General features: G+C 42.8%; 1 protein-coding gene across 3 annotated transcripts in view; it reads right to left on the bottom strand.

The window, feature by feature from the left end:
* The window catches only part of ZBTB8OS (zinc finger and BTB domain containing 8 opposite strand), a 34531-nt gene extending 9385 nt beyond the window's left edge, over nt 1-25146 (bottom strand). Inside the window, exons 1-6 of one of the 3 annotated variants that reach the window (XR_011201409.1) lie at nt 24971-25146; nt 19349-19373; nt 18700-18821; nt 18533-18615; nt 17411-17463; nt 17243-17279 (exon numbers count right to left, since the gene is read on the bottom strand). Coding sequence is in view for 2 of the 3 variants with exons in the window: in XM_069223383.1 (XP_069079484.1) it covers nt 17243-17279; nt 17411-17463; nt 18533-18615; nt 18700-18821; nt 19349-19373; nt 24971-25052 (402 nt within the window). In the remaining variant the exon portion in view is untranslated. The remainder of the gene's footprint in view (nt 1-17242; nt 17280-17410; nt 17464-18532; nt 18616-18699; nt 18822-19348; nt 19374-24970) is intronic. The other 2 variants (XM_069223383.1, XM_069223384.1) reach the window with 2 other exon arrangements.
* Between the last annotated feature and the right edge of the window lie 274 nt (nt 25147-25420).

Below are 25420 nucleotides of genomic sequence, written 5' to 3' on the forward strand. Positions count from 1 at the left end.
TTTTTTTTCTTTGTTTTTTTTTTTTTTTTGAGATGGGGAGCGACCCATCAGGCAAAAGTCGCTCCCCTGGGGGGACAAATTGTATTTAGGCCATTTCTGCCCCCCTTGGGGGCAGATTGGCTGAGTTTAGGTCAACCTGCCCCCAAGGGGGGCAGAAACCACTAGGCACCGGGGATTTGTTTTTTTGGCGCCAATGTCACGCAGGGGGAGCGGACCCGTAGGCAAGGGTCGCTCCCAGGGGGGGGTGGGTGTTGGGGGGGCAAATTTATTTTAGGCCATTTCTGCCCCCCCCCCCCCCCCCCCCCCCCCCCCCCCCCCCCCTGGGGCCGGCTGAGCTACAGGCCAAACACCACAGGTAGGCACCTTGCAAAAAACACCTCTGTTTTCTGTGAAAAAATATGTTGTGTCCGCGTTGTGTTTTGGGCCATTTCCCTTTTGTGGGCGCTAGGCCTACCCACAGAAGTGATGTACCATTTTTATCGAGAGACTGGGTGGAAGGAAATTTGTGGCTCCTCTCAGATTCCAGAACTTTCTGTCACCGAAATGAGAGGAAAAAGTGTTTTTTTGGGCCAAATTTTGATGTTTGCAAAGGATTCTGGGTAACATAACCTGGTCAGAGCCCCGCAAGTCACCCCATCTTGGATTCCCCTGGGTTTCTAGTTTTCAAAAATGCACTGGTTTGCTAGGTTTCCTCAGGTGTCGGCTGAGCTACAGGCCAAAATCCACAGGTAGGCACTGCTTTTTATAAAAAAATGTGATGTGTCCATGTTGTGTTTTGGGCCCTTTCCTTTCGTGGGCGCTAGTCCTACCCACACAAGTGAGGTATCATTTTTATCGGGAGACTTGGGGGAACGCTGGGTAGAAGGAAATTTGTGGCTCCTCTCAGATTCCAGAACTTTCTGCCACAGAAATGTGAGTAACGTGTATTTTTAGCCAAATTTTGAGGTTTGCAAAGGATTCTGGGTAACAGAACCTGGTCCGAGCCCCGCAAGTCACCCCTCCTTGGATTCCCCTAGGTCTCTAGTTTTCAGAAATGCACAGGTTTGGTAGGTTTCCCTAGGTGCCGGCTGAGCTAGAGGCCAAAATCTACAGGTAGGCACTTTGCTAAAAACAGCTCTGTTTTCTGTGATGTGTCCACGTTGTGTTTTGGGGCATATCCTGTCGCGGGTGCTAGGCCTACCCACACAAGTGAGGTATCATTTTTATCGGGAGACGTGGGGGAACGCTGGGTGGAAGGAAATTTGTGGCTCCTCTCAGATTCCAGAACTTTCTGCCACAGAAATGTGAGGAACATGTGTTTTTTTAGCCAAATTTTGAGGTTTGCAAAGGATTCTGGGTAACAGAACCTGGTCCGAGCCACACAAGTCACCCCTCCTTGGATTCCCCTAGGTCTCTAGTTTTCAGAAATGCACAGGTTTGGTAGGTTTCCCTAGGTGGCGGCTGAGCTAGAGGCCAAAATCTACAGGTAGTCACTTTGCTAAAAACAGCTCTGTTTTCTGTGATGTGTCCACGTTGTGTTTTGGGGCATATCCTGTCGCGGGTGCTAGGCCTACCCACACAAGTGAGGTACCATTTTTATCGGGAGACTTGGGGGAACATAGATTAGCAAAACAAGTACTATTGCCCCTTGTCTTTCTCTACATTTTTTCCTTCCAAATATAGGAGTGTGTGTAAAAAAGACATCTATTTGAGAAATTCCCTGTAATTCACGTGCTACTATGGTCACCCCGGAATTCAGAGATGTGCAAATAACCACTGCTCCTCAACACCTTATCTTGTGCCCTTTTTGGAAATGCAAAGGTTTTCTTGATAGCAATTTTTTACTCCTTATATTTCAGCAAATGAATTGCTGTATACCCGGTATAGAATGAAAACGCACTGCAGGGTGCAGCTCATTTATTGGCTCTGGGTTCCTCGGGTTCTTGATGAACCTACAAACCCTATAGATCCCCGCAACCAGAGGAGTCCAGCAGACGTAACGGTATATTGCTTTCGATAATCTGACATTGCAGGGAAAAGTTACAGAGTAAAACGTAGAGAAAAATTGATGGTTTTTTCACCTCAATTTCAATATTTTTCTTTTTCAGCTGTTATTTTCTGTAGGAAACCCTTGTAGGATCTACACAAATGACCCCTTGCTGAATTCAGAATTTTGTCTACTTTTCAGAAATGTTTAGGTTTCTGGGATGCAGCATTGGTTTCATGACCATTCCTGTCACTGACTGGAAGGAGGCTGAAAGCACAAAAAATTGCACAAATGGGGTATGCCCCAGTAAAATGCCAAAATTGTGTTGAAAAATTGGGTTTTCTGATTCAAGTCTGCCTGTTCCTGAAAGCTGGGAAGCTGCTGAGTTTAGCACCGCAAACCCTTTGTTGATGCCATTTTCAGGGGAAAAACCACAAGCCTTCTTCTGCAGCCACTTTTTCCAATTTTTTTGAAAAAAACGAAATTTTCACTGTATTTTGCCCAATTTCTTGGCCTCCTTCAGGGGAACCCACAAAGTCTGGGTACCTCTAGAATCCCTAGGATGTTGGAAAAAAAGGACGCAAATTTGGCTTGGTTAGCTTATGTGGACAAAAAGTTATGAGGGCCTAAGCGCGAACTGCCCCAAATAGGCAAAAAAAGGCCTGGCACAGGAGGAGGAAAAGGCCTGGCAGCGAAGGGGTTAAACAGTGCTTAGGAGCGGCACTTGAATCCTTTCAAGATGGCCGCCCTGAGTTGTCCCTTTTCGCTTTCTAGTTTTCTTCCTTATCCAGACATCCGGATTTTCTTTATTACTTAAACTCCGTTTTTCGCGGGGTTTCTCTTTGCGTCTACGCTTCGGGGACCGGCATTTATAATTTACCGGCTCCGGAATGATGTAATCGGCCGCTCAAACTCTGTTACTTACCATGGGCCACGGTTGACCCTACTCCACAATGCCTTCTCGGAAAGATATTTCCTTTTCTTTTTTCCCTTTCTTTACTAAGTGTGGGGCAGTTGTATTGTATATTCTTTTACACTCAGGACAGAATTGTTCCTGTGATGTACCTTTACGCTGGACGGTTCATTTTTAGCACGTTTGTTTCTATTGTATTATTTACCGTGGGACGGGCACATTATGAGTGAACTTTCCCTGTCTTTTCTTTGGCTTTTGGCAGTTAATTTTATTTTATTTCTGATAGTTGTTGTTATTCACTTTTCCACTTTATATCTGTTTTGACATCTGAACATGAGTAGGTTAGGAACTTTAGTTTGGCTATTGTACTTAACTTCGTTTCCCCTGGTCAGATAACTTATCCATGACTGCATCATTTTTTATTATGACTGATTGGACACTACTGCGGTACGTCTATTTTACTTACTTGATATTATTTCCTCATATTGTCTCTCTTTGCTATTTATCCTGGCCTTGCACCAGGTGGAATCTTCGTCTTCCTGGGTATCTGGTTCTTGTACACCATTCTGACATGTCCACTTTCTCCAATATACTTTCTTCATATTAATCTTTTCTTGACTTTGAATACTGTTCCGCACTTGGTGGTAATTGTGTTTTTTGGGTCTCTCATGGTACCGAACTATCTCCTTTAATTTTCTGTGGTTTTCCTTGCCGGTACGTCCTAACTCATTGTATGCCGCATGCATTTGAATGTTTAAAGATACTTATTACTTGGTTTTGATAATACCTGGGCATGATCATGCTCTCAAACGTATGTTTGCACAGTCTACAATAGGTTCTGGTCATGTTGTTATGCAGCACATTATCATTCTCGTACATGTTATTAAATTCTCTTTTTTCATTTTACATTCTGTATATCTGTATATTTATGTTCTATGTTACGTTACAGCCCTGAAGAAGCCCTTTGTTGATGGGCGAAAAGCGTCGGCTGTCAATCCTATGTACATTATGATGCAATAAGACCTCTGTACGAATACCAAGTATCGGAATTGAACAGTAATAAATGTAAGATTTGCTTCATCATCATCACTGGAGTATTATTGGGCTCTTTGTTAACTGTATTTAAATAGTTGCTTTCCCAGTGGTGCACCACCTTTTAGATTTTATTGTGTTGGGGCTTTCCTGCCTCATAGGCTCTTTATGCAGCAGGGGCCAAGGTGGAGTTGCAGGCTTTCCGATACCTACAACTAATACTCCTCCACTTATTATTATAATTAACAGGGTACCTATAGGGATTTTGTGCGTTATCTATGAGCTTGTTGCATGTTGTGTTGTTGATCACAAAGTGGTGGCCTGTGATGAATCATCCAATAGTGGCAACATGGAGACACTGTTCATCGGAATTGGACAAATCCAATCAGGAATTTGAGAAGTCTAAAAAACGAACATTGGAAACATTTCAAGGTGAGAAAAGGTTATTTGACCCATTTGGGAACTGTATGTTTGATACATTGTTAGCGCAGCACCCTCTGTCACCTCAGTGGTCTCCAGCTTTGCATGTAGCCCATTATGTTGAATGCTGGATACTCAGAGAAATGCCAAAGGACGTGAGGACATGCTTAAGATCAGAATATCCAAGATCAGGGCTTCTACCCCAGAGTTTGATTTAAAAATGTTGGTTTTCCTGGGGGGGAAAAAAACAGACTGAATCCAATAAAATTATTATACAAAGGGCTTAAGGGGCATCAGTACAGGCTTCTCAACATTTTGGGACCTTTGACAAAGATTTTTGAGGTGTGTGAGGATGCGCATGTGAACAACACAGACATCAATGAGGAAGAATTGCACCAATAGGTGCAGAGAGCAGTTTATTTGTTTGGAAATACTCATGCTGCTTTGTGTGACAAAAGATTATACTTCTGAAGATAGATCAAAAGCTAGCTGTGTTGGCTACTTAAGAGGGAGAAGCATCCTCAGAACGCTTAATATCTGATGAGTATCTTGGTGAGTCTACATATCTTGGAACCTTCAATTCGGTGCAGAAAGATATTAAGAAAATTTCTGGATGGGCTGGGTGAATATTTTGTTAAGGATGGACAATGTGTCTGTTGGGGGGTATGTCAATAGACTGGTGTGGTCCCCGATCAGGAGCACTAAGAGTTAGGAAGGGAATTTTGGCATTTTTGCCTGGATCAGAGGATTATGCTTCACGCCCAGCATATTCCAGGGTTATGCAATTTTGTCACCTTTTTTAATTTAAGGAGTTTCAGGGATTCAAGTGAGTGGTTGTTGAACAGGGAGATTCAGGACATAAGAGATGAAATGGGGGTTCTTTTGAAATAGATCTGTTTGCCAACAGGTTGAGTGCTCAGGTTCCAGTGCTCTTCAGTTGAAGACCAGATCCAAAGACAAAAGAGGCTGACGCTTTCCTTCAGTTGAGGAACAAGAGCCTACTTTACACGTTTCCACCATTTGCAAAGATCCAGAGAGTTTTGATAAAAGTGAGGAGAAGAAGTGAACGTGTTATTGATAACACCATTTTGGCAGACAAGTGTAGTTCTCAGATATTATGGAATTGTTAGTGGACATTCCAGTGGTACTGCCATGTGTCCTCAGTTGTTGCCGAATGCAAGAGAGGAGTTTCACAAGTTGGTGATAGAGGTCAACTGATGAAACAGATGGTTTTAGGAGAGTCTGACGAATGTTAGGATTACTGCCAAAGGCTCCAGAGCTGATTAAAGAATCCTGGGAGCCATGAACGTCAAAGGATATAAACTGGTGTGAAGAAGACAAGTTCATTAGTAATCCGAAAGGGATTTGGATCCCATTTCAGGACCGTTAGTTAGCACAGTACATTTCTTGACAGAGACTTTTCAAAGATATGTATCTTTTAGTACCGTTAATTTATATAGATCAGCTATTTCATCGGCTTATCTTTTAGAGGACTGGTTACTTGTAGTACAGAATATTTTGGAAAGGAGAATGATTACAATTGTGCATTTAGAAGCCTTGCCTATGGCTAAGTAGAAGTCTTTGCAGGATGTCAATGTAGTTCTGAAATTGTAACTTTGTGGAGCTTATCAATGAAATTGGCAATGTTGCTTTGTTTGAGATCTCATAGATTAGTTTCAGATATTAGAGCTTTAGAAATTTCTTCAGGGAGTTATCAGCCAAAATAAGTTTCTTTATATATCAGGAAAGAATAACAACAGCATCTAAAACTACTTTTTTATCCAAGATTAGATGATCATGTGAATGTGTGTGTGGCTGAATGTCAGGGTACACGAGTATAGAGGTAGAGGGTCTGAGGAAACCAGGAGATTCACAACTGTTAATATCCTTCAAACATCCCCATCTGCCAGTTTCTTCACCATATTTGGCAGGGTGCCTAAAGGAAGTGATGAAAGAAGCAGGAGTAGGTGTACTTCGATTTGGGGCACAACCAGCACAAGGTGATATGCCTTGCAAAGCTGTTATGGTTGGGGAAGGTTTGAGTAATATTCTTATATCAGCTGATTGAGCAGGTGAGTCTTCATTCAAGAGATTTTTTTAAACCATTTGAGAGTGCTGTGGAAATGTTAGCAAACTTTGACTATGTGTAATATTGGCCTCCATGCCTTGCCAAAAATGTTGATTTTCCAAAGGCATGATGGAAAGATAATCATGATTGTATTAAAACACATATGCTAAATGGTATTCCTCCGATCAACTAAACACACTGTATCAATGAATGTTATTAGTTTTCATGCAGGTCGGATTTAAAGAAGAGAATGAAGTAACTCAAGTGACCAGCTGGAAAGACATACACATACTACAGTGAGGATATGGAAGTTTTACTGGCAGCAATAAAAAGAAGGACGTTACCTGTGGCTTCTTCGTAAATGTGCATGTTGCAGAATGTTTTAAATGTTCTAATGTTAAAATTCTTCCCTTGTTGATATTGTGCATGAGAAGCAAAAAAAGGAAAATATGCATAATATTTTCCCCTGTGTCTTATATTAAAATATTTTTCCCCCAATCAGAGATTTAGAAAATCTGCATTATTATTGTTTTCTTGAATATAGTTTCCCATAGTTTACAGAAAAGCAACTTTCACATATGCATTTCTAGTGAAAGGGGGAATGATCAGAAGTGATGCCACTGTCGGCAAAAAAAGGCTTGTGGGTTCCGTTACGGCTACATTTTAGCTCCAAAACTAGTCAACATCTACATGGAGCCATTTAGACTGATTATGAGATGCTCTGGCATCAATTTACATCAGACAATACAAAATGTATCTAAAAACTGCTAACATCAAAGACTTGCCTTAATTAACTGTCTTGCTCACCTGCAGAAACCGATGAAAGAAATTGTCCCTCTTAAAAAGCTAGAAAAAGACTCTGTTTGGGCTATAATCCACATCAGCAACAAACAAAAGTCTAAATCGAACCAGCGTTTCTGAATTTTCTAAATCTAAACAGCTTCTCCCATTCCCCAGTAGAATTTACTAAAACCCTGTGTAATACAATCAGTTTAGCATTCACATTCATGCCACACAAAAGAGCATGATAGCTACACACTTTCGTCTCCAAAGTCTTAAAAAAACATCTCACAATTACTGAAGAACTCAAAACAGCCATACATGCCCTTGTCATATCCTATCCAGACAAGATTTGGTAACATAATTTTGGTAGGTATGTTCCTCTCTAATTTAGCCCCACTCAGAGCACTGTACACTCAGCGGGAAGGCTGGTACATGGAGCTAAAAATGTTGATCACATCTCTATGATCTTCACTGGCTATTTATCAGAGCCGAGGGTATTTGTAACTATGCATCACTGTTCACAAAGCAATGCTGAACAATAACCCTCCATACACGGCAGAACTGCTCACCAACTGAGGAGTTTCGAGAGGGCTGAAAAGCCAATACTCCTTTTTCCTGGAAGTTCCAAAATTCAATATATAAGTAATCCTTCTCAAGAGTTCCAGTATCAGCATAGAACTCTTTGCAGCAATCTTGAGGAAATGGGCTCATTTTCTACCTTTCAGGTAACAACTCAAGACTCACCTGTTCAAGCAACTTCTGGAACTCTGATAATTGCTTATCATTTCCTCCACTACATCCCAAACTTCTGATTATATCCACCATGCTCTGATTCTCTAATTTCTGTTTGAACAGTATTCTCTTTTATTACTTTGATCCTCCACTCTTCTTCAAAATTCCATGTTCTAACAGCCAGGTGCTTTATTTAGATGAAAAGTATCCTTTTAGCTGTTGGATACAATATATATGTTCTTAAATAAAATATATAAGATCTACCTATGGTTACTCTTTTGGGTGTAAAGTTTAAGTTTGGGCTGTAGAAAAATTGGTACTGAGAGATCTGAAAGAGATTCTTCTGTGACAAGTGACCAGTTGAGGGCAGCAGCGATATGGTCACACTAGTTCAGGGTAAAAACGTATCTGCCACTAGCATTCTTAATTTGATTATGTTTGTTCACTAGATACTTTATGAGCCTGGTGTACTGCCCAGTGGCACAGTCAAGGCATGCCAGCACTGCAGCAAAAGAGCCCTGAACCCTATACAGGAATCCAGGTAAGAAAAGATGCATCTTAGTATTTACTTTGTGTTGAACGCCCATTTGATCACACTGTTAACTTGACTTTAGAAAAAGAGTTTGGTCAATAATTCAACTCAAATACCTTATTTCTTTGAGGTGGGGGCCGGAGATCTCCTCAGGCAAGGCTGGGATGGGGGTCAAGATATCCATAATCCAGAGACAGTGTTCTCTGTTTTTAAGGAGTTGAATTTCACATGATTTGGTAGCATCCAGTTGTCTCCTCTCCTGTCTATGGGCACTGAGTGTCCTGAAGTGTCAATGCCGGAGGAATTACCAGTTTTAGAATAATCCGATGTCAATGTTTTAGTAGGGGAGCTCGAAAGAATTGACTAGTTCAGAGAGTGGGGACAGTTATACACTGAACAAAATAGGTGCATTCACTGAGCTTTGAAACATCCCACCTTTTGCAAAACTAGTGCTCAGCAGCAAAGAGACAGAGTCACAAATGTGCTTTATCTGTCAGGGAAGATTTAATCCATTTTAGGCCACGTCCTTAACTCATAGGAGTAGATGATGGCCCACCATGACAAGGGCTACCAAGAGGAGAAGGAGGGCTACGGCATCCCTGTGGAATTATTGGTCTTAAGGTTATCCAGACTGCAACTGACACTGATTCAAGTGTCTCTTATCCAGTGGAAGTCAGTCTTTCTGTCTGAGAGGCGCTTCTAAGAAGTGAGTAATTCTTTCACTTGTTAAAGAAACAATGTAGGGAGAAAAAAACAAGCACAGATGCTTGTAGAAACAAGCAAGATCCACACAATGGTGAAAAGTTCAGAATCACTGCTTGAGTTAGGCTTGTTTCAACTTTTTTTCTAGAGGAAGTTTTTGTATTCTAAAACGTCTATGGACAGGTCAGCTATGAAAAGAGCAGTCCTGAGGCACACAGGAAGAGATGCAGGTGCTGGAGCCTTTTTACAGTGTCAGCCCAGTCATGTTTCCCAAGTCCATGTGTGATGTGCTGCTCTAGTTCAGGTTTTTCTTTGAATCTGGGAACTGTAGTGTTGTGTATTCTATGTTAAAACAAGACTACATGTCTCAGAAGTCAAAGGAAAAAAACTTGGACTTGGGCAGCACATCATGCAAGGACCAGAAACTTGGCAACTATGCATTGTTATTTGTGGCACTGCACCCGACTGCCTGTATATGCAGCTAATTTAAAAGTTCTCAAGAAGCTAATTTTTGTGTGTGTACAACTACATATGAATTTAGTAAGACAGACCATGTGTATAGGACCCAGTTTAGTTTATGCTTTGATGAGTTGTTCAAAGCATCAAATCTTATTGGTAGATGTTTTATTAGAATGAGAGCAGCGGGGATCTTTTGGAACGAGGGAGCCATTGGTACTGGCTCCATGTGCAAGCTCCTCCCCTTCGCCCCTTCACCCCAACCCCCCTCCCCAATCTACAATCCCTAGTCCTAACTGGTTCAAGATTCCAGATTTAACTAACTACTTATTAAAGGCCCATACCTTATAATAAATACAAAGACCAAAGCAGATCAGGGCATGTATGGCCTTTTGGGCACATTGTTATATACTTTGGAGATAGGTTTGCCATCTTAGAAAAAATACCAGCCATTTGCTTATGTGTTGCTCTTCTGGAACAGCCAGGAACTGACAATAGAAAAAGTGGTAAAATTACCAGATTCTTTTGTAACATGTTAATTATCCCCGTTTCTTCTAATACTCATTCTGACATGATTTAGACAGCTCTGAAATACTTATTTTTTTTTTTTTTTTTTTTTAAAGTGTTTTGGGCTTATGCTTCAGAATTGGAATACCAGATTCCACTGCTTTTCGTAATATTTTTACCAGCCTCGACATATAAATACAAACAAGGTCAGTACAAAACGAGTCAGGTGGTAACCCCTGTAGGAAAGTACCATCTTGCCTGGCATGTTACCCCCATATTTCACTGTATATATGTTGTTTTAGTGTATGTGTCACTGGGACCCTGCCAGCCAGGGCCCCAGTGCTCATAAGTGTGCCCTGTATGTGTTCCCTGTGTGATGACTAACTGTCTCACTGAGGATCTGCTAACCAGAACCTCAGTGGTTATGCTCTCTCTGCTTTCCAAATTGTCACTAACAGGCTAGTAACCAATTTCACCAATTCACATTGGCATACTGGAACACCCTTATAATTCCCTAGTATATGGTACTGTGGTACCCAGGGTATTGGGGTTCCAGGAGATCCCTATGGGCTGCAGCATTTCTTTTGCCACCCATAGGGAGCTCTGACAATTCTTACACAGGCCTGCCACTGCAGCCTGAGTGAAATAAAGTCCACGTTATTTCACAGACATTTACCACTGCACTTAAGTAACTTATAAATCACCTATATGTCTAACCTTTACCTGGTAAAGGTTGGGTGCTAAGTTACTTAGTGTGTGGGCACCCTGGCACTAGCCAAGGTGCCCCCACATCGTTCAGGGCAAATTCCCCGGACTTTGTGAGTGCAGGGACACCATTACATGCATGCACTGTACATTGGTCACTACCTATGTACAGCGTCACAATGGTAACTCCGAACATGGCCATGTAACATGTCTAAGATCATGGAATTGTCACCCCAATGCCATCCTGGCATTGGGAAGACAATTCCATGATCCCCCGAGTCTCTAGCACAGACCTGGGTACTGCCAACCTGCCTTTCCCGGGGTTTTACTGCAGCTGCTGCCAACCCCTCAGACAGGTTTCTGCCCTCCTGGGGTCCAGCCAGGCTTGGCCCAGGAAGGCAGAACAAAGGACTTCCTCAGAGAGAGAGGGTGTTACACCCTCTCCCTTTGGAAAAAGGTGTCAGGGCTGGGGAGGAGTAGCCTCCCCCATCCTCTGGAAATGCTTTGATGGGTACAGATGGTGCCCATCTCTGCATAAGCCAGTCTACACCGGTTCAGGGATCCCCCAGCCCTGCTCTGGCACGAAACTGGACAAAGGAAAGGGGAGTGACCACTCCCCTGACCTGCACCTCCCAGGGGAGGTGCCCAGAGCTCCTCCATTGTGCTCCAGACCTCTGCCATCTTGGAAACAGAGGTGCTGCTGGCACACTGGACTGCTCTGAGTGGCCAGTGCCAGCAGGTGACGTCAGAGACTCCTTCTGATAGGCTCTTACCTGTGTTGCTAGCCTATCCTCCTTCCTAGGTAGCCAAACCTCCTTTTCTGGCAATTTAGGGTCTCTGCTTTGGGGAATTCTTTAGATAACGAATGCAAGAGCTCATCAGAGTTCCTCTGCATCTCTCTCTTCACCTTCTGACAAAGGATCGACCGCTGACTGCTCAGGACGCCTGCAAAACCGCAACAAAGTAGCAAAGACGACTACTGCAACCTTGTATCGCTGACCATGCCGCCTTCTCGACTGTTTTCCTGGTGGTGCATGCTCTGGGGGTAGCCTGCCTCCTCTCTGCACTAGGAGCTCTGAAGAAATCTCCCGTGGGTCGACGGAATCTTCGACCCAGGCAACAAAAGACTGCATCACCGGTCATCTGGGTCCCCTCTCAGCACGACGAGCGTGGTCCCTGGAACTCAGCAACTCTGTCCAAGTGACTCCCACAGTCCAGTGACTCTTCAGTCCAAGTTTGGTGGAGGTAAGTCCTTGCCTCCCCACGCTAGACTGCATTGCTGGGTACCGCGTGATTTGCAGCTGCTCCGGCTCCTGTGCACTCTTCCAGGATTTCCTTTGTGCACAGCCAAGCCTGGGTCCCCGACACTCTAACCTGCAGTGCACACCCTCCTGAGTTGTCCTCCGGAGTCGTGGGACTCCCTTTTGTGTCTTCGGGTGAGCTCCGGTTCACTCCTCGTCTAAGTGCCTGTTCCGGTGCTTCTGCGGGTGCTGCCTGCTCCTGTGAGGGCTCCCTGACTTGCTGGGCGCCCCCTCTGTCTCCTCATCCAAGTGGCGATATCCTGGTCCCTCCTGGGCCACAGCAGCATCCAAAAACCCTAACCGCGACCCTTGCAGCTAGCAAGGCTTGTTTGCGGTCTTTCTGCGTGGGAACACCTCTGCAAGCTTCTTCACGACGTGGGACATCCATCCTCCAATGGGGAAGTTTCTAGCCCTCTTTGTTCTTGCAGAATCCACAGCTTCTACCATCCGGTGGCAGCTTCTTTGCACCCTCAGCTGGCATTTCCTGGGCATCTGCCCAATCTCGACTTTGTCGCGACTCTTGGACTTGGTCCCCTTGTTCCACAGGTACTCTCGTCCAGAAATCCACTTTGGTTGCATTGCTGGTGTTGGTCTTCCTTGCAGAATTCCCCTATCACGACTTCTGTGCTCTCTGGGGAATATAGGTGCACTTTACACCTACTTTTCACGGTCTTGGGTGGGCTATTTTTCTAACCCTCACTGTTTTCTTACAGTCCCAGCGACCCTCTACAAGCTCACATAGGTTTGGGGTCCATTCGTGGTTCGCATTCCACTTTTGGAGTATATGGTTTGTGTTGCCCCTATACCTATGTGCTCCTATTGCAATCTACTGTAACTTTACATTGCTTGAATTACTTCCTTTTGCTATTACTGCATATTTTTGGTATTGTGTACATATATCTTGTGTATATTTGGCATCCTCATACTGAGGGTACTCACTGAGATACTTTTGGCATATTGTCATAAAAATAAAGTACCTTTATTTTTAGCATATCTGTGTATTGTGTTTTCTTATGATATTGTGCATATGACACCAGTGGTATAATAGGAGCTTTGCATGTCTCCTAGTTCAGCCTAAGCTGCTCTGCTATAGCTACCTTCTATCAGCCTAAGCTGCTAGAAACACCTCTTCTACACTAATAAGGGATCACTGGACCTGGTACAGAGTGTAAGTACCCCTTGGTACCCACTACAAGCCAGGCCAGCCTCCTACAACCCCCATCTGTAGATCCAGGGCTCACTGAATTTTGGTACATTTGTTAGTGCAAAATAGTGTCAACGGTGCCAAGAACCCATGTTCCAGCTTAGGATTCTGGTCCTAGCAGGGTCAAACTAGTCGTACATTTTCAAGGTACTCCGGCACCAACTCATGAGTGACTACAAGTTCAAGATTTTCACAACTCTGTTCAAGACCATGAGCTAAGCAAGCCTTGAGAAGCTAGTGCTTCTATCGGGCATTGGTGGCACCAGTAAGATCTACTCTGAAACACTTCTGAAATCTATCTCTGGTGCCTTTCTGAACCATACCAATAGAGGCCGTGCAATTTCCTCACAATATATATATATATATACACACAAAAGCAGTCTCTTGAGCTACAGACCAATGCTCTGCACCCATTTACCCTGAGGAAGAGATTTACAAAAACTATTCAGATACGACACAAAAGCAGTGATAGATATGAATGAAGCATTCGTCTTGTGTACCACAGTTTATTTTGAAACTGTGCATGTTCTAGCCAAATTTATATTGAAGTCCATAAAAGCATAGCTAGGTTTACATTAGACCCTATACATTAAACAAAGTATCCAAAATGTAACCCCAGCTGGCACGTTAGGTTATGGTTGCCCTCATCACAAACATTTTAATTACAGGGCTCAGCATTACAAACTTGAAGACCACAGGTTTAGCCAGAATGGGTACATTTGATATAGGTTTGTAATTTCTCTAAATCACATTGTCGATACCTTGCTTCTTCAGGACTGGCTCGATGTGCAGGATGTTAAATTATTGTCCAGGTAAAAGAGGTGCATTAATGATGGGTTTTAGATACCATTTTGCACCACCTGGTGTAATGATTGCTGGTATGACCTCAGAGGATACTAGGAGGATGACCTTGACTATTTGGTTGTGCTAACCGTGCAAAGCTATAACCTAAAATAGATGATGTAATCAGTTCAGGTTAAGGAATTCGTTTATTGGCCTGGGATAAAATGTCCTGAGGCAAATCTAGTGTCATGGGTATGGTCTGCCCACTAAGTAATTGGTAGTTGTGAAGCGTCTCAATGTTGAGTGGGAAGCATGTAGTGTTGTGAAGAGATTTCCTACACTCCATAGTTTTATGCGTTCAACTGTAGATATCATATTCAGATTCCAGGAGGGCCTTGGCGAAGGCACGGCTGTCTAGTGTAGAGGTGGTTAGCAGATGAGAAGGAATGAGGCAGAGAAGAATCAGGAATGGTGTGCAACATACAAGGTTTCAAACTCCGGCGATGAGTGATTGCAATCCATAGAGTTTTTGTACACTACAGCAAGTCCCTCAACACACTTAATAGCATGATTTCTGTTGAGGACTAGGGAGCTAATGAGTATGCCTCTGTATAGTACGGCTGAAGAGTTTAATCAAATCTGATGTTCTTTACTAAACAAAGTCCGGCACTGAATCCAATATTCAGACGCAAATGTTGATTCTGTTTTTTCCTTAACCCCGTAATATCCCTTATAATTAATATATACATCACAAAAAGGTTTCCAATGGGCCCTTTAAAACATGTACATATTTACAAAACAAATATTACACCCTGGGGCTGGGGAAGGAATAGTCTCGCCTTTGTGCTGGGGTGGAGGGAGTTTGTCTGTGCCTGACCCCTTTAAGTAACCAGCAAGCCCTTAATGCATCAGCCCTTTGCAAACTTTTAAGCCACCAAATTGATATGCGTGTGACGATACACACTTTATGGAAGACCCCCGTGATCGATGGTATATAATTGATTCTGCAGACCACATCCCCTCACCCCCCCCCAAAAAAAAAAAAAACACACATATACTGGATATTCTCAGACTCATACATTCTCCTTACTTATGTCTATTTGACAAATGCATCAAAAATTAAGCAAATGTGCTAAAAAAATAAAAACTCATATTTTTCATTATATCGTCGGAGCGAAATGGCTCCGAAGGCTGTTCCAATACATAGTCGAGCATGCGTTGAAATAAATATATATATATATATATACACACATATATACACACACACATATATAAATATACATATATATATAGTTTGTATAGAGGTACCCTTGTCTTAACGATTTAAATAAATATATGTATATAGTTTGTATAGAGGTACCCTTGTCTTAAAGATTTAATACTGATATTTCAAAAAAGGGTGTGGCACAGTAGAGTGCAAAGTTAATATCCTTCACTGATCAAGCTGCAAGATAGCAGTTGAATGGACATGGAGGTTTTGTAATTCTGGCTTAGTGAGAAGCCCAATTGGTTAACCTGGCAAGAGCGCATACTCAGCTTAAGCAACGATTACGTCCCCTTTGTGGCTCCTCATAGATTTCCACAGAACATATTCCAAGCTAGTAGGGCATTAAGATAGGACCCTGTGACCCAACGATCGTTGAGACACCTTGTCCCACACTCTTGACCTCTGCCTGGCACCTTCATAGTCCAGTAATCAGTAGTAATTTCCCAATCCAGATGTTCAACATTGTGAAAATCTGTTTCCTGTAATATTGCAGCTTTGTGGCCAAGCTGGGAGGCCACAGAGGAAGGAGAGTATGTTGGGTGCAACACAAAAAAGTGATCAAAACTTTAAAACATTCTCCCAATTCACTCTATCCTTAAATTGGAGAGGCCAATGCACAGGGAAATTTAGGGGAGTCAGAATAACTAACAGCAGTGGTAGATTACAATACAATTTATGGTGACAGGACCCCTTAAATGTCAATCTTGAGACCACACACGTCAGAACTGATACATGATTGATAGCTGATGTCAGGAGTAGCACCAATGTCAAGGAAGTTAGGTCCAGATTTACAAAGACTTTGTGATGGTGCAAAGTCTTGCAAGGGTATTTACTTTTTGGCACAAAATGCATTTTGCGCCAAAAAGGTGCCATTTTACTGGTGTCAACAGCAAGTTGCTGCACTTTGCATTAAAGGAGCATTATTTTGGTGTTACTTTGGCAGATCTGTTCAAGCACTCATATGCTTTGCATCAACAACACCTCCTTGAAGCAGACACCGACGACAAGAAATGTTTTCATTTCTCCAAATAATCTGCACATTGCATGTGTGGTGCTCTGCAGAGTGCACATAAGTGTGGATGTTTCTGAATTTGTCTAGGCACAGGATTTTTTTACTGGAAGGGTATGCTTGTGGTACACGTCTTATGCCAAACATTACACACACACCTCTGTACCATGGTGCAAAGGCTGTGTGTGGTGTCAGACAGCTTTTATAGTGTGCCAGCGCAAGGAAGGACAGGAGGATACTTAAAAAAAATATATAATAATAAATAAAAAAATGGCTGTGCGCTTTTTCCCCCCCCTCCCCCGCACAGCTTCAGCTGCTGCGTTACGCAAAAAAAAAATCTCCCTTTTTGTATAGTCGTCTACTAGTTTAATTGACTTTGCATATCACATGTTGTAATATGGGAATTGCCTGTTAAAGGCCCGGGCGAGCATGCTCTGCAGAGTCAAGCCATAGTTTAATAATACAAAATGCCTTTGGGTAACAATATTTAGGGTCATCACTTGTGAACAACAAAGGCTACAGACCTGTGGAAGTCCCTAGAGATCGTAATGGAAACAGATCTGTTAGTCTACAAATACACTATTGTCAAGCAATAACTGTCTGGGCAATGATTTTATTGATTACAATTGTTTTTCCTGTTATCTAGTACCAACATTAATAAAACAAGCGAAGAGTTGGGCATTCACAACTGCAATAGAGCTACTACCGAAGGAAACTTCGGCCACTGTACATCTTGTACAGAGAATCCAGATACAGCACTCCCATCAACCAACAGGATCGTGAGAAAAGAAATACAAGCATTCTGAGGATTGAGAGGCAGAGTAAATTCACAAGTATGAAAATCAAATAAAAAGTCACAAACCTGGGGATGTTTTTCCAAATTAAACTCTTCTCCCCACCTAAAGGACAAAGAAAATGCAGAGGTTAATAAACCAAGCAACACACCAAATATGAAACACAGCCTTTACCCAAAAGACCTTCCTCTGTACCTTCAACTATATTTTCTGCCACCACGAAACCTCTTACTCACCCAATGGACCGGATCTTGAAAGCTGATCGATCGACCTGAAGGACTTTCACCTCCTGTAAAGAAAATATACATTAGTAGTTAGTTCCCAGGGTCCGTCCTTCTACACAAATGAAAGGCTTGACGTACAAAATGAAGACAACCTAGTGCTTTAGAAAGAAATAACTAAAATCATGGAGCAAGCAATGTGGAGGTATTCCACTGGGATTTTCATCTATTGTATGCTTGACAGATGAAAATCTAAAACACTGAAGACACTTTTGTGAGAAATTCATTTAAAGAGAATGCTCAAAATACATCACCGACTTGGATTCAAATCTCAGGCCTGAAAAAATGATAATTATTTTTCAAAATACATACAAACCTCTAACAAGTTAAAAAAGAAGGCATTTGAAGAGTGATTTAAACAAATATGTAGCAATATAAAAAAAGAAGAAAAAACAGAAACAGCGTCAAGAAGTTTGCATAGACAACATAAAAAAATAAATCGGAGAAATGCCGAGGGACAACTAAAGGTGAAGTACAGCTGACAGGAAACAGCTACAGAAAAACAGGCGAAAAAAAAAAAAGAGGTAATTGGCAGGAAAACGAGGTAAGTGGGAAAGGAAGAACAATCCTGAGGCAGGGAAATGTGTCTCAATTAGTTCAAATACAAATTTAAAGTAAAACAATTTGGTGGAATGGGAGGGAACCACACAAAAAAGGTGGGTGCAGAGAGCGAGTTACCCACAAATCATGATAAAATTTAAAGAAAGTTGAGGGAAAAAAGTAGGGAAAAAAAGCAGGAGGGGAGCTTTGGAGGTCTCTTCTGGGGAAATAAATACATAATAAATAGGGAACAGTGGGGCAGTCGGTACAAAAAATGAAAACAAGAATTACTTTGAGTCTTTACGAAAAACAACATTTGTAGAATGCAATTTTATGATAAAAGGCATATAGTGAATTTGATCCTAACATCTGATGAATTGAGTTATTCAGATTATGCATTAGGAGTTCTCAGAATTGGTGTTCTACAGCTTTATTTTTTCAGTGATCACATTCAACACTTTACAGGAGTGCATCACCAGGTGTGGGGGTGAAACCCTCACTATATCTTTGGAAACATAGAAGGATGGAAGCCCATACCCTGGGAACGAAGAACTTTTCAGCACTGAATTGATACAGCCACTCATCCAGGAAATTGTACAGAAGAGAAATCATATCATGCCCTAAAAAACAAAAAAGGGGTTCATTAGATTCATTGGGTGAAGCAACTCTGTGCGAAAGACTCTGGGTGAAAGCAACACACAGACCTTCCGCCTCTACCTCCACCGTGTCAATGGGCTCCACTGTGTCGATATCTGTAATGTAACCAAACATGGCCATAGCACACTGTTCAAAGGCCTCTTCCATTGTATCACCCCAAGCATGTAATCTGCAGAAAGGACAAAAAGAACATTCAGAAGGTGTATAGTGGAGTGGGAAGCTGGGGGAGGAGAAAGGTAGGGACGAATTGGGGACATTAAGCATACAGAGTGGAGAAGCCCACCCTTCAGACAGGTTATATTTGCTGTGGGACAGAGACAAGGAACCAATCACCTTATCCATGATCAGATAATTAGACTCAACAACAAGTAGATGACTTCAGAGAGATCCACTGTTCATGATTTAATTACAGAAGTCTACAGGCTGCCCTAGATACACTAAGGGCGCTAAGTTTCTAAATTTACATGTACAGATTGTGGCCAAACAAGTTAAATTATTTGGTCCATGGATGGTTCTAAACCATTTATGGGCCCATTTATTTTGACATTTGTTCTCAGTGCTCTCTGACACTGTTCCATGTATGTTCTGATGACCTCCGTGTCCCTTTAATACTACTTCTTCTCACACCCGTGACAAGTCATAGTTATCCCTTTGCAGTGACAACACTGAAGAAAGCCTCTGCAGCCAGTTACTCACTGTACATCCGCTGTATGATCCAGATCTGAAAGAATAAACAGATGAAGCATTAATTGAGCACAAAATGGATCTGTAATGTAAATTTTGTAGCTAGAGACCATGTCTCAGGCTCTGCAATGTGCTGTAACATATTTTATTATTTTATAAGAACATGGGATCGTGTCCAATATAGACCATGCATTTGATAAATGTTTCTCCTCTTTCCCGCATTATCATGATATCAACTATGTGTGAAGCACATTTTTCCAACAAATATTTAAACCAAAACCTGAGTCTCCAGTATTAGCTTATTTCGCATAAGTATGCATTTATATCATCCCCAATGTCGTTATCACTTCATTTGTTAGGTTTACAAACGATTATATCAAATTCACAATTAGCTATGCCTTCTTATACTCTCTTTGGTCCTCCCTTCAAAGCCTGAAATATCCTAAAGTGGGTGAAACTTTACACTGCCTGCTGGCACACACAGTGAAAGCCTACACTTCTACAACAAACACATGACACCAATACTAGCTTTGGTTTGTACTGTATGCAGCACGCACACTCGAAGATGATTCAATGCACTATGTTACACTACATGGTATTTTATTTATAAACCATTTCTGGACTATTCTGAGCCGTTGGTATTTGTAGAGCACACTTTTCATTGGAGTGGCTTCATGGCGCTGAGGCTGTATGGGTCTGCATTGGAACAATAGTGATTTTAGAGGAATTATGTGTCCCTTCTCTGATATCCACATCTTTGTGTCCACAGTGCCCCTCTATTCCAGGGTAAGCGTTTTCCCATGTTGGTGGTTGTGTGTCCCTGTCCCAAACATCTAAAAGCAGTGTTCAGTTTGTGAATGAATAAATATACAAAGTACATGGGCCCCAGGTTTTTCTTGTGATGTCCCCGCTCACTGTTGGCACCACCCAATTCCATTGTCAGTGCTAGCCCACTGCCAGAGAACGCGTACTTGCCAGTACCTTCAGTGCTAGGCTGCTGATGGAAGACAGTGTATGGAGACAAAGTGTCTCCACAACCCCATGGTAGTTACTGATTTTTTTAAAGGGGTGTGGTTTAATACATTTCGTGAAATGCAGCGACTGTCCAGTACTGTCTTAGGAAGGGTTTGGGGGTTCTACCTCTAGCTCTGAAAATGTTATGAGTGCATTCTAGAGTACATGTTCCAAGTCCATTTGTAATAAACCAGAGACTCTGAAATGTTATTTGTGAAATATTCCAGTACCTTCAGGGTATGGCATTTAATTTTAGTATGATACTCCCCTGGGGCACAGATGACTTTATCTCAAGCTAGTTTTGAGAAAACAGTGGCCAAATTGTGCATTTTTAAGAATACTTTCCCTAAAAAGGTCTAACAAGCCATATGTGATACAAGCACTTCAAAATATGAAATTTCATGTTGCCTTTCATTTATTTACCATAGAATCTTTCTACACTTGACTTTTCGATCCTGCCCTTCCAAGTAGATTCATACTCAGATGTTATGATTACCACGAAAACTCCCCAAACATTAGCTTTTCAATTTATTAACTTGCTCAGATTTTACTATTAAACTCATGATTTTTATTTTAAGGAAAATTCATTTCCACCAAACAAATCTTTATATTTTTTAGTTAAATACATATTTGGCGTCCCAACAATGTATCATTTTACTGAGTAGTTCCATGTTCTACTACCACAAATAGATATAATCTGCCATGTTCAAGGATGACAATCATGTCTTGCCATAAATGTTCACCTTACACCAAGCAGCACCACTAAATTTGGAGGGCCCACAATACCAGGGGTGAGCACTAACAGGCCATGAATCCTACCAAGAAGCAAAGAATTTGTGAGGGCCTGCAGTTTGCCACAATTAGGCAATAAAGTACATTGGGTGGAGAATACAGCCAGCTTGCCCATTTCTGTGAATAGAAAGATGGAGCTCCATGGGCAAAATATCCATGAGGAAGAGTTACACTGGGGGGTTACAGGTTTGATCTCTGTTGTACTTCTACGTGCTAGAACCAGTGTCTGGATAAGGTAAGCTGCTACCATGGCGCTTCTGGAAATGGCCATCTATGTTCCTCATGGGAGTCTCCAGACTCCACATTCACGCAGCATTTGGCCCACCCACAAAACATGAGCAGAGGCAATTGGGTGAAACAGATGTTGGGCTAGTGGTTGGAGTAGACTGGTTTGTATCCATTAAGTTTGAAAGTCACATCTGAGATCAAGAAACTGATATGCGGTGTTCCGCAGGGCTCATCCCTCAGCCCCACTCTTTTCAACAGTCACAGGACACAGCTCGCCAAAATCATCCGATCACAATATATCATTGTCATTTCCTATGCCTATGACAAAACTCATCCTCTCCTTATAAAGACAAACACCAGCAGAACCAACTTCACCAACTACATGAGCACAGTAGCAGACTGGATGCCAACCAACTGCCTGAAGCTCAATTTCGGCAAGACAGAAGTACTGGTCTTTGGCGAAAAGACCCCCCACCGGATTCCCCCTAGTAGCAGTGGGAGCAAGGACCAACACCCACACCCACAGACGACTCAAAAAATCTAGGGATCATCCTAAACGATAAGCTCAAGTCAATGCAGTGTGCACCTCCTGCTTCCACATCCTATGCATGCTGTGAAAGATCTTCAATTGGTTGCCTCAGAACACCAGACGGACCGTCATGCAAGCACTTCACCGGCAGGATGGACGATGAAAACATCCTCTAAAGCAGAATCTCCAAACAACTCATACACAGACTCCAGACCATCCAGGACACAGCTGCAAGACTCATGCTCGGCCTCCAGCACAGCAGACACATCACACAGCACCTCACAAAGCTTCACTGGCTCCCCATCCACAAGCGCAGCCAATTCAAACTTCTCATGCAAACATACAAAGCCCTACACAACACAACTACCTGAGCAGCCGCATACACCTTCACCAACCCACCAGACACCTATGCTCTGCCCCACTCTCACTTGCACAAACTCCCTGCATCCACAAAAGCAAAACTATAGTTTTCTCATTCTCCTGCATTGCACCCAAGACATGGCACAATCTCCCTCAACACATCAGAGCCTACTCCTCATTTCCTGAGTTCCGTAAGAAGCTGAAGACCTGGCTTTTCATATAAGCACCTTGGGGCCACACCTTGCCCAAGTGCCTGGATACTCTCTTGGGCGATTACTGCACCATATAACATAACAAGTGAAGCTAAAGGAAGCAGTCATTGTGAGCTGATTTGAATTTGTTTCACTTTTTTGGAAATGTTTTGCTGCTGCTGAAGTAGCAGGTACTCTATAGACAGAAATATTTTATAAAACACAGCTGTAGTGGTGGTGTAGGTGTCACATTAACTTTTCTGTGACAAATCTGGTGCAAGCAAACTTCTGTGTCTATGTACGAACTAGGGCCGAGTACTTGCGAGAGATAGAGAACTTTACTGGAACGTTAGCAAACTGCCGGGTGGCTCAGTTCGGTGAACTGTTCCCTCTGACGTGTGAGATGGTCGGCATGTCACAAGTTCCAAACCCGACAAAAGGACTCAGTCTTCTATGTTGCTGAACTACGTGCCAATTAATTAATGTAGTTTATGAGACCTATGAAAAGAAAATAATTGACACTTACGCCATCATTGATTTAAAATATGGGAGTGACACAGCTGCTGAAAATACATTTATGTTCCAAAACAACACTTACACGATTTCTGATTATTTATGTTACAATACCATACCCGAGTTCATAACTCGTAACCAGTATCCAAAATACTCGTGCCTGTTGTAATTTTTAGGCACGGTTAAGCCTATTATAATTGGGCAGCGCTCAGTACCTGCTAGGTAAGGCCTGCAAATGTGCCTAAGTGGACTGCAGAGCTGTCAGATCACTCGCACATGGCAGGTATAACCTGCACTGGGAAATGCAGACACGGACAGCCACATATTTAGACTTCTCTCTCCCAATTTTGATTGGGGGATGCTGAGACAATAGAGGAGGGAAATGAGTCATTGATGTGCTCTGGAAAGGGGACTGCGTAGCAAAGGAGGGAGCTCAGAGAAAAGCTGCAGTCCCATGTCGGGAGAGAAAGAATGTCTGGGAGAAGATTTGACGCTAACAAGAGGAGCTAGGCCGAACAAGAAAGACAGTAGATAGCGTAAGTAAGGAGCTAGGGTGTAGTTAGAGCTAAAAGAAAGGAAGAAGCGGTAGGGTGAAGAACAGAGGTTTCTGGCAGCTGCCACAGGGAGGGAAAAGAGTTGGTGTAAAGAATGGGGCTGAGTTGTATGTAAGAGGGTGAGAGCTTTGTGTTCCTGCTTATCCGTGAACCACTCAAGGTGTTCAGAGTACGGCGAGGATACCACCATCATTTTGGTCTTGAAAAGCTGACAGGTACAGGACTCGGAGTGAGGCGGGGCCTACAGCTGTATTCAGAACCCATGCTGACGACATAACTTGGGCATTGGGCACAGACTGTTTCTATGCATTAGGACCAACACTGTTAAAGATATTTAATCTTCACTTCTTCGACATGCCAAAACTGCGTCTTAAACAGCTAGTCTCTATTAATGTTTTGTTGATCTTTGTCAACCGGTGTGTGCCCATAGCACACCCGGATTCAAATTCTGGAGCTGGGACTGTCATTATCCCAGCCGAGCAACGCTGTAGACTACCTGTCTCATCTACTCCTCCAAACATGGTTTCATAGTCAACACCATTTTCCATGCTGAAACCCGTCTGTTTTGAAAACCTGCGACCGGCCGAAAAGCCACGACTTGGTGAAGGCAACAACATGACACTGGGTCACTACGTAGCTATTTACCCCAACCCCTCTCTCTCCACGTTCTTATACTGGTGATGGTGGGTGGCTATTGACTTCCTACACGACTCGAAATAATATGATTTAAATCTTTATTTTGCCGATAACCTGCAGCATATTCTATTAATGTCATGAATTCCACAGTTCCCTACCATTCCAGCAGAACTACACCCAAGGCCGACTCTCTTCTGTGTTCATATATAAACAGAACGTTCTCGTTTCTATTAAAATGCACTTCTTTAATGTGAAATGGAGAGTATCTCCAATCCACATTTCTGCACTACATAAAATGGGAGCTTCTTAAGAGCAATCAGGTACTCCAGGTAGTGAGCACCAGTAATTCTATATTTCCAATTAAAGCACCGGGTGTCTTACAACTTGTTCCACAGACCAACGAGACGAATCTGTAAAGCTCAGTCTAGTCGCTGCAGCAGACATAGTACAGAGACTGTAATTAGTTTTGCCGACATTGTTACCGCACTACTCAGCCGCACAGGATGACACCCGTCACGTTCAATTCAAGCAAATACTGTAACGATCAAAGGCAGTTAAACCAAAAATAAATAACAAATAAGCACGAGCCCCGCTGAAGCGACAGTGGCTGTCCGCATCAATGTAGTCTATCTCTGAATCTATCTCCCGCATCTCACAGCAAAGTTTTGTGCCAGAGAAGGGAATTCCGACTGCTCTCTATTGGTCGCTCTGATCCTCCGTCCATCTCGCAACTAGACTGAAAACCCCTCACGCCTTCCAACAGGACCACAGTCCCCACTCGCCTCCCCCGAACAACCATCCTCTCCCACTGTCTCACACTCGTGCTTCCGCGTCACGGGTGGGTACTTGGCCTTCACCAACTTCTGATCCTCGCTCAGGTTGTAGTACCGCTCATCCATGGCTCCGCACGCACCGCTAGTTGCCGGTGCACTTCCGCTTTCCGGTCACCATGGCAGCCTCCACGCCTGCCTCATACCCAGTCACGTGACAGACCTACCGGAAGTCTAACACATTCGTCCTTTTAGACGCGGATGCTCAGTGCTCACCTATTTTATGTTACGATTACGAAACTATAACTGTTGGGTGACTAGACGTCTGGGTTTGCAGGTGTTGTGAAATATGTGCACACCCTAGAATTCGCCGTGGGCGAGCTTGGCCCGCGCCCAGGGCGCCGACCGTCAGAGGGGCACAGAAGCGGCCCGACCCTGCTTCTAAGAAAAGCGTGTTAAACACTACCGTGTCCACAATGTGTATGTTTTTATCCTCG

Source organism: Pleurodeles waltl, chromosome 3_1, assembly GCF_031143425.1.
Source record: "Pleurodeles waltl isolate 20211129_DDA chromosome 3_1, aPleWal1.hap1.20221129, whole genome shotgun sequence".
Classification (NCBI taxonomy): domain Eukaryota; kingdom Metazoa; phylum Chordata; class Amphibia; order Caudata; family Salamandridae; genus Pleurodeles; species Pleurodeles waltl.